The sequence below is a fragment of the Penaeus chinensis genome, chromosome 43 (assembly GCF_019202785.1).
Source record: "Penaeus chinensis breed Huanghai No. 1 chromosome 43, ASM1920278v2, whole genome shotgun sequence".
NCBI lineage: Eukaryota > Metazoa > Arthropoda > Malacostraca > Decapoda > Penaeidae > Penaeus > Penaeus chinensis.
In genome coordinates this window covers 14772734-14781684 of record NC_061861.1, presented here as the reverse complement: position 1 = coordinate 14781684, position 8951 = coordinate 14772734, and the positions used below count along the sequence as shown (strand labels likewise).

The window sequence follows — 8951 nt, the reverse complement described above, 5'->3', positions numbered from 1 at the left end:
TCGGAAGGTATAGTATTAGAAAGGGTAAGATTAAGTTAGTAATTAGTTGCTATAGGTCATCAGACTAGAGTAGTATTGGAAAGGGCTACGATAGAGGCGATGAGTGAATGGGTTAAGGTCAAGTGAAGGATGTGAATGCATTTGAGGAAGGAGGACAAGTTGGGAGGTCGGTGAAGGGAGGATAGGTGAGGGAAAGCAGAGGTCGGGCTGCAGCAAAGTTGACAACAGAATGTGTAGTAGTGAAAGAGGAACATCACATAGGGAACATGGGGGCGGATCAGAAAGTTACATTAGATAGGAGTGTGTTAAGCGAGTGTGGCCAATGTGTAAGCGGGCGAGGGCCGTCTCCCAGTGTCTGTTCCGATGAAATGGAGCTGGCCATGAGATTAATAGTTTTACAGTATGCACTTCATTAGTGCGAAGACTTGACCAGAAAGATTGCCATTGAGTATAAAGAAAGGTCTTGAAGTGGGGGTAATATTCTGCGGCTGGAATACGTGAGAAGCGGGGTTGGTGTGATGTGGACATAGCGGCGGAGTGTGCAAGAGTATCTGTCTCTTCATTGCCGTGGATTCCAACATGGCTAAGCACCCAACAGAATCTGATAGATTTGTGGTGCATAGACAGGTAGAACAAGCAGTCCTGATCTCACTGACAGGTTGGTTGAGTGCATAGATTTTTGAGAGATAATGAGTTACAGGCATCAGTAAAATAGCGAAAGAAGAAGAAGGGAGCGAGTACATGTGTTTTAAGGCGAAAAGGATTGCGTTCAGCTCTGTAGTAAGGTCAGTGGATTTAGGAGGGAGGGGGTATTTGAATGGGTGAGTTGCGAAACCAGAACCGGAGGTGAATTTGGAGCCATCAGTGTAAACATGGATACTAGAGGAAGGAGTGGAGACATATAGTCAAGGATTTTGGGTGAGGAGGACAGAATGGGGGATATCTGATTTTGGTGGGTCAGGGAAACAGAAGAGCAGATATGGGGGTGAAGTATAAGCCATGTAGGAACGGAATGGAAAGAAAACGGAAGAGATCGATAACGGGGAAAGGGGGAATGGGAGAGGAGAGTATCCATGTGAATGGAGAAAGGACTAGGTAAACGTGGAGATAGGAAACAGAGATATAGGGATAGTTATTTTCGTGAGGGAAAGTTGGCGGAAACGGGTATAGCATCGAAGAGAGAGAATGGTATGACACCGAGAGAGAGATGGCATGCCTGACTCAGTGTACAGACTCTTAACTGAGAGAAGCGGAAAGCGTCTAGGGCTAAGCGAAGACCGCAGTGGTGGATTGTATCAAGATGAGCATGAAGGGAGGTAGAGGCAGATGAGTAAATATGGCATCCAGGATCAAGAGTGGAGAAGATCAATGTAACATGATGTAGGAGAGTTTTGCGATCTGAGCCCAAGGTTTTATAGGAAAGAGTCTGTATGATTCGGAAGCCGTGGCGAGCTTTAATGTATGGTCTCGCCAGGACAATTTGGAGTCAGAAATAACACTAAGGATTTTGGGGTGGAGCGCTATATGAGAAGAGTGGAGGTTAGGAATCTACACATACGCGACAGAAAAGGATGGAGAAAGATTTGGAGGTAGAAAAGCGAAAGCCATGGTTAGTGGCCCAGGGAGACACGATATTGCAGGCTGAAGGAGTTGGCAGGGAGTTGGTATAGATGTGGCAATGCAAATCATCCATATGTAATGATGACCAAGCTCCTGGGGCTAGAACTGAAACAATGTCTTTGACAACAAGAAGGAATAAGTGGTGTTGAGCACACTACCTTGTGGGATGCCTTTGAACTGAGGAAAAGATGGAAGAAGCAATTTTAACCTGAAAAGTGCGTTTGGAGAAGGACTTTATAAAGATACCCATGTTTCCGCGTATGCCTAGGGAAGACAATTGTTGGAGAATATGGTATCGCCATTTGGTATCATATGCTTTTCTAGGTCAAAGAATATGGCTAATACGGGCTCATGGTGTGCAAATATAAATGTAATATATCTCTTGAAATGAGCAAGGGGGTCAGCTGTACTTCCTTCCAGTAATTTGCACAAGCAGCTAATTAGAGCGATGGGGTGGTAATCTTGTGGGAAGGTACCTGATTTATTGGGTTTCAAGGAGAGGATATGAACTTGCCAATGAAAAGGGAAATTTTCTGTCGTTAATATGTGGTTGAAAATAGTTATTATGAAGGATGGAGAGGAAGCTGGAAGGTGTCGGAACATACGGTAATGCTTCATGGGTGTTGCAGCATGTGAAGTTCAGAGGAAGAAAAAGGAGCGTAATGGAACTCAGCAGAGGACCGGGTGAAGGTAATGTATCTTAAATACGGAGGATGGGGGCTGGATGGGGGATGTTTGCCAGATAGTTTATGGATCCAACGCCAGACAGCTGATGTAGATGTAATTGAGGAAATTAGGGGTGCCTATGCATAAGGCCATATTTGTAGCGATAACTGTTCCAGGCTGCGCGTTATAAGCGAAGTGCTTTGGTGCCATGGAACACGTTTGGGGATATAAGACCTTGAGGTTCAAGGAATGGGTGTATAGGCAGCTCCTAGGACTGCAACTGTGGAACATTGTAGCATATCTGAAATGGACGAAAAGGAGGATGGATGGGTAGAAATAGTAGAGAGTGAACTAAAAGTAAGCCAGTCAGCTCTATCAAAGCAACAGTGTAGGGGATTAGAAAGTCGTACATATGAAGGAGAAAGGAGGACTGGAAAGTGGTCACTATAGGGAAAGTGGTCTAGAACTGATCAACGGAAGGGGAGCATGGAAAGACCATTGCATGAAAACGATTCCATGTGCATATTCAAATGCATGGGCGGTCTGCATTATGAATAATGTCACTTATGGAGAGGAAGCGTTCTAGGCATCGGCCACGAGAGGTAGTGGTGGAGTCGCCCCAAAGGGTGTGGCGGCAATTAAAATCACCAACTATGAGGAAAGGTGGCTGGAGTTGGAAAATTAGAGTTTCAAAGGCAGTCAAGTCAATGGGGTGGGGAGGGGAGTAGACTGAAATAATTGTGATCCAGCGGCGAAGAAAGATGCAAATAACTGTGCAGTGATTTAAAAGGGAGGTATAACATATGGTGTTTTCTGAGGGATAATTATAGACGAAACATAAAGGGAATGTGAGGAAGAGACAAAATGGCATTTGGGAATTGGTATAGGATAATGCAAGAAAAATCTGGAGGCAGATTATGGATTGGGTATAAGAAGAAAGGATATAACGATAGTCAGATCTGTGAGAACGGAAACCGCGAATATTCCATTATTTACTTAATCTACGAGTGATAACAGTAACTATGCGCGTTGGAGAAATTGAAGGGGAAGGAGCTAGGGGTGAGATAAAGAATAAGAGGGGGGTGGTGTGGTATGAGGAGGGTATCAGGTGGAGGAGGATCTGGGGAAGTGCACAGTTGTGGCATGAGGGATTCACGTGTGTATCCTGGAGGGAGTGGAAGGGACAGTGGGGATGGAGGGAGGGTTAATGTAGGTAGAGTTAGGGGGGGGGGGGGGTAGGAGGGAGGAGGAGGAAGGGGTGTAGGGTGAATATAAAAAGGATGAATATCGGTAGTCACTTTGAGTGTGGAGGAAGCGGGAGTTGTGAAATTAGAAGATGGATGAAGGGTTCTGTGCTGATAGGAGACCAAGAAGTTAATTTTGAATCTGGAATCTGGAATTGGTTGGGGAGTTTTAAGAAACGAAGGTTTTCATATGATGGGGGGGAAGAGGAGACCGGTGTCTGAGGAGCAGAGGCAGAGGTAGGTGGTGAGTGTGTGGTAGGAGGAGAAGAGGTGGAATGTTTAGTTTGTCTGTTGCGAGTGGTGCGAGGAGGGAGATGGGGAGATGTTGGGGCTGTAGTAGAGATTGGAGTGTCTGGATTTAGAAAGACAAAAGAATTTGACTGGGGGGAGGTAGGGGGTACAAGTGTGAATGTAAGAAGGAGGAGGATTAGGTATAGGGGAGGGAGTAGGAACATCTTGGAAGGGAGGCAGAAGAGCAGAGAGAGAGACATTATGAATTAGGGAGTGAGAGAAATACCTCACCGACGTGCTTCCTATCTGGCTTTGGATAGAGTGAGACCAAGTCTAAATCTGGGGGTTGCCCCCTCGGACTCCAATAAAATATATTATGGGAGCCGCCACAATTGGCACATGTGCATGACTGTGCAGAGCAATTTGATCGAATGACAAGGTTGGGCACATAGAGGGTATCGGGGATGTGGACGGCAGTGTTTGGCAGGATGTCCTAGACGTCAGTAATTCTGACACTGATGGTCGGGGGGGTTGATATGGCTGGACAGGGAGGGATTCTCCGCCAATGTAAACATTTAAGGGGAGGTCATGTATACGGAAAGTAATCTCGGCAATGTTGATGGGGTTCTTACGACGAGTTCCAGGGGGAATGATGCACTGATACTGCACCATAGTCCATGAAGCAGGCAAGCAAGTAATTTTTGTTATTAGATAGGGCAGTTTATTGGGGAGATGGAGACAGTTCCAGCACAAGTATTGAGGGTGGGATGAGGTTCAATAGGAATGGGTCTGTCACTGAAGTTTGTCAAGAGTTGATAATATTTTACTTGGGTTTCGGATATAACTGTGACAAGACAGGAACGATTGGGGCGGCTGCAGAAGGAAACTTTGCCTACTTGTTTTTTGGAGAGGTTGCTTGAAGAGGAGAGTGCTAGTGGTCTTTTCTACACAATATTTTGAAACATGTTGAGGCACAGGGATAGATTCTTCATACAAACGAGTGTGGGAGGAGAGATCAATATGGCTAAGTGTGTGTGTGCATTGTAGTAATATCCACAAAAGTTGGGCAAATATTTTCACGTTGAGTGAAATATTAAAAAGCCTGAAAGAAAAAAATACTTACCCAAATTTAAGGGGCAGAATAAATCTACTTTGTTGTAAATCAACAATACATACAAATTGTATATTCCAAGATAGTATACCAAGTGGTAATATTTTCATAACCAAATATGATCAAGCAATCTGTACCATTTATAGTAGCTCATTCACTCCCTAGATGGTGTTGAAAGAAGCACGCCATCTTTTTCTCTCATTATAATGGGATGATTTTTACGCTGCCATTGTGCGATTGATTTTATTTGACCCTTTCAGTGCACTCCATGCAGCTAAGGGGGATAAAGAACATTCCTGACATTCCACACTTTTTCCCCACTTCATTCCATCTTCCTCAGACATTCAGAGAATTTTTACGTTTTCTTGGTTTTAGTTTCAGTGAGTTTTTACTTTATCACATTCATCCGTCATTGTCATGCACTTTAAAACAGTGGTGCACTATTATACCATCAGTATTTTAACCAAATTAATACATATGTACATGTTACATGCAGCATTAGTATATGCTTCCATACAATAAACTATCACCTACTAAAAAAAAAAAAAAAAAAAAAGAAAACCCATGGTATATACTTAAACACAGCATCTCTTCGTGTTCTCTCTTTATTTTCATCTTATTACATTATTGCTTCTTGTTAAAAGGACAAAAAATGCCATAAAATACATGTTTATCATACTCACACATGTGAGATTCCACAAACTTAAAACATGAGTCTACTGATCAGTTTTGCAGATGTACTGCAAAAGAATCCTAATTTCTCTTAAAACAGAAGTTTGTGACCTCACAGATTTAGAAAGTTAACTCAAAAGAACTAATAACACTTTGGGTTGCTTGACTAGAAGGAGTATCTTTGCCAACGTGATGTTACTCAGAAATAACAAAAGAACTTGTGAAGGCTTATTCAGCAACCTCCTCACACTCACACACTCCTGGTTTAAAGTAACATCCTAATACAGTAGAAAAACAAGAGAGAACAGGGATCATGTTGTGAGGCCCACAGGCAGCTGAGTGATGGTTGGGTATCGCTGAGGACCTACCAAGCTATCACTCAGGGATTGGCACGTCACTGTTCTCCTAATGTGGCACTCATCATACACCGAGCCAACTCTAGTCCTCGCTTGAGAGCAAGTCTTCAAGTCTATTTACAGTGGCCTCGTTTTCTCCGCCATGATGGCTGAAAGTCCTTTACCGTGCCACAAAACAGATTTCACATGCAAATCAGTACACAATGAGCCCAACGTATGCATAAGCAGGGGACATGATCGCCTGAGCCCATGCTTCTGCATCAACAACTCCACATTTTAAATGTTGAGCTGGAACTGTCAAGAGTTAGACCTAAATCTCTAACTCTATGTGACAGGGAGCTTCATACACATTATGCTCATGACCTAACTACTCTCTTGTTTCTACTTATCAACCACAGCGCACTAGCAAGAGGCTGGGAAGTGTGGATAGACACACGAGAGCATAAAGATAGGACATGCACTAGCGCATGAATGTTTGAGCAGAGCCAGCCACATGACTAATGCTCTGTTCACCATTGGGGAACCACTAGGGTCTTTTTTTCTCTTGCTGTAACTCCTCTATCTACAGCACGAGAATTAAACTGAATGTACAAACACCCACATATGTATGTGCTGTGTTGCTTTTGGAGGAGATTTTCTTTACATATTTCTATGACAATTATTCACATTGGTAAAGTAAGAATTTTTCAAAAAGTAAAGTTAATGTTATCAAAAAAATAAAATGAAAAACAAATTAATAAAAAAAAAACTTTCTTGGATGATGATGATGTTAATAATCATGACAATAGTAATAATAACAATGATTTTACCTAATGATGATGGTATTATTAATAATAATAATAATGATAATGATAACAATAATAATTATAATGATAAGAATAATAATAAATATGCACTGCAGCCTTCACATAGTTTCCGCTCCTTCTCTTTCAAGCGCTGCTGCTGCAAACCTGGATTACAGGAACTAGTGCAAATATCCGACCTAACAAAAAATCAGTGGACTGGATAAAATTTACCAGAAGGGTCTGTTGTACTGGCCACAAGTAAGGGAGCTTTGAAAAGAAAATGTACAAAAAGCTGTACAAAAATGGGCCAATGGGAAAAAAAGGTTTGGATCGCTATCTACTGTTCACAACAAGTATTGGAACAACACTATTGAAAAGGGTGTATAAAATGTTTGACTTTATGATTTTGTCCTTTCTGCTAACTAAAGGATATATCGTCTGACTTTTTTTTAAAACAGGCCACAAGCAGTGAAGGTTATGGTAAGTTCAACATTGAAGCAAGTACTTTGTTGTGTTTAATGTTGTGCATAGTACAGTGGAATTCAATGACCTTCAACATGTTGCTCACTTGTTCTTCACAAAAGTAGTACAGAATCCCTGAAATGTAGCAACTTATCACTACCTACTGCAAGAGGGCTTGGTTTAAAAAAAATGGTTTTACTCATATAAACACCACAAAATACATATTCAAACATACCAATAGGTAAATCAGAAGTAAAGTGTAGACAATTACAAAATCGTACAAAATGATAATCCTCAAAATGAAAACGAAAAAAAAAAGTAAAAAAAAAAAAAAAAATAGAAGAAAAAAAAGAAAAAAAGAAAAATCGTGCCTTGCTATATAAGTTTCCAGACTTACAAAACTCATATGATTCATATTCTTTCTTATGTATGCTCACAATGACAATAACATTTCCTTTTATGAATTATTTTTTCATATCATAATAATAATACTGCTGATAACAATTATAACAATGATAATGATAATAATAATGATGATAATGATAATAACAATAATAACAATAATAATAATAATAATAAAAAATTGTTGGAACTCGTTGCTCCATAAATGGCATTATCTTCTTGCAAGAGTGTCAAGAACTGATTTGAGTGCTGCCACAGTTCCGTGCAGACAGCACAACTGCTAAACAAATGTCTGAACTATTTTTCAACATGCTAAAATGTTCTTGAGCAGTTTGGCCCCAGGTGTTCCGTACAACTGCAGGCAGAAACACGATGTCGCCAAAAAACATCCCACTTCACACACGCTGCCTTGTTGGTTGAGTGAGAGAGAGAGATCAAAGTAGAAAAAGGAAAAAAGAAAAAGAAAAAAATAAATAAAAAAAGAAAAGAACAACACATTGTATAATCCCGACTAGGCGACACACTGTCAATAATCCGACACAGTGCCGTCTTCATGGCCCGAGGCAGAGGCACGGTGGCGCTCGGCTTTTCTGAGGGTGTTCGGGTTGTGCTGTACTGGCGGAGGCGCATCGCTGTTTGGCGCAGCAGTGTGCAGCTCAGTGTTGGCGGTGGTTGTGTCCGTGTGGCGCCGGCGTCTCTCTCTCCTCAGTGCAGCTCGACGCCGAATAGCCCGCTCAGCTTCTGCACTTTTAACCTTAGGATAGAAAATACTCTTTTACAATCTGCATCTTTTTCTTTTTCTTCCATATCTGGGTGTTTGTTATACTACTCTATGAAAAAATAATTAGATTGTCATCATTATCATTATTACTATTATTCTCCTCTAACTTTTAACAAGAAAGAGGTAGTCAGATATGATCTTTTTCTGCAGTCATCTTGTGAACTTGGAAACATTTTGAATTTACAGAACAAGCACACACATACATACATCTACAACCTTAATCATTTATGCTTGTAGGAACAGTTTAACCCCTTGTTCGCAGGTGGCATCTATGATTGGCATAGCGCCAATGCCGCTGGTGGCAACCCAACATATGCGGCCCATACAGATAAACCCGTTTGGTGGACCACATGGCCGCCGAAAAAACCCGCACACAGTGGGTTAAGATTTGATAATAATAACCAGTAGGAAGAAACAACTCTCAGATAAGGAAAAGAAAGAAAGAGAAAGAAAGAAAAAGAAAGAAAAAGAAAGAAAAAAGTGAATCTTTCTAGAAAATATTTAAATATTTAGAACTTGAGGTGAATGAAATTTTTAGAAAGGAAATTATATTAAAAATCTCATATACCTTGGATAAAAAGTTTGCAAACTAGCATAACAGGTTTAACCTAATGGCGCCGG

General features: G+C 41.2%; 1 protein-coding gene across 4 annotated transcripts in view; it reads right to left on the bottom strand.

Moving 5' to 3' along the window:
- Positions 1-5461: 5461 nt before the first annotated feature.
- The window catches only part of LOC125048413, a 47131-nt gene continuing 43641 nt past the window's right edge, over positions 5462-8951 (bottom strand). For all 4 annotated transcript variants that reach the window (XM_047647098.1, XM_047647096.1, XM_047647099.1 and 1 more), the window contains one exon: positions 5462-8303. In XM_047647098.1, the coding sequence (XP_047503054.1) occupies positions 8076-8303 (228 nt within the window). In that variant the 3' untranslated portion in view covers positions 5462-8075. The remainder of the gene's footprint in view (positions 8304-8951) is intronic.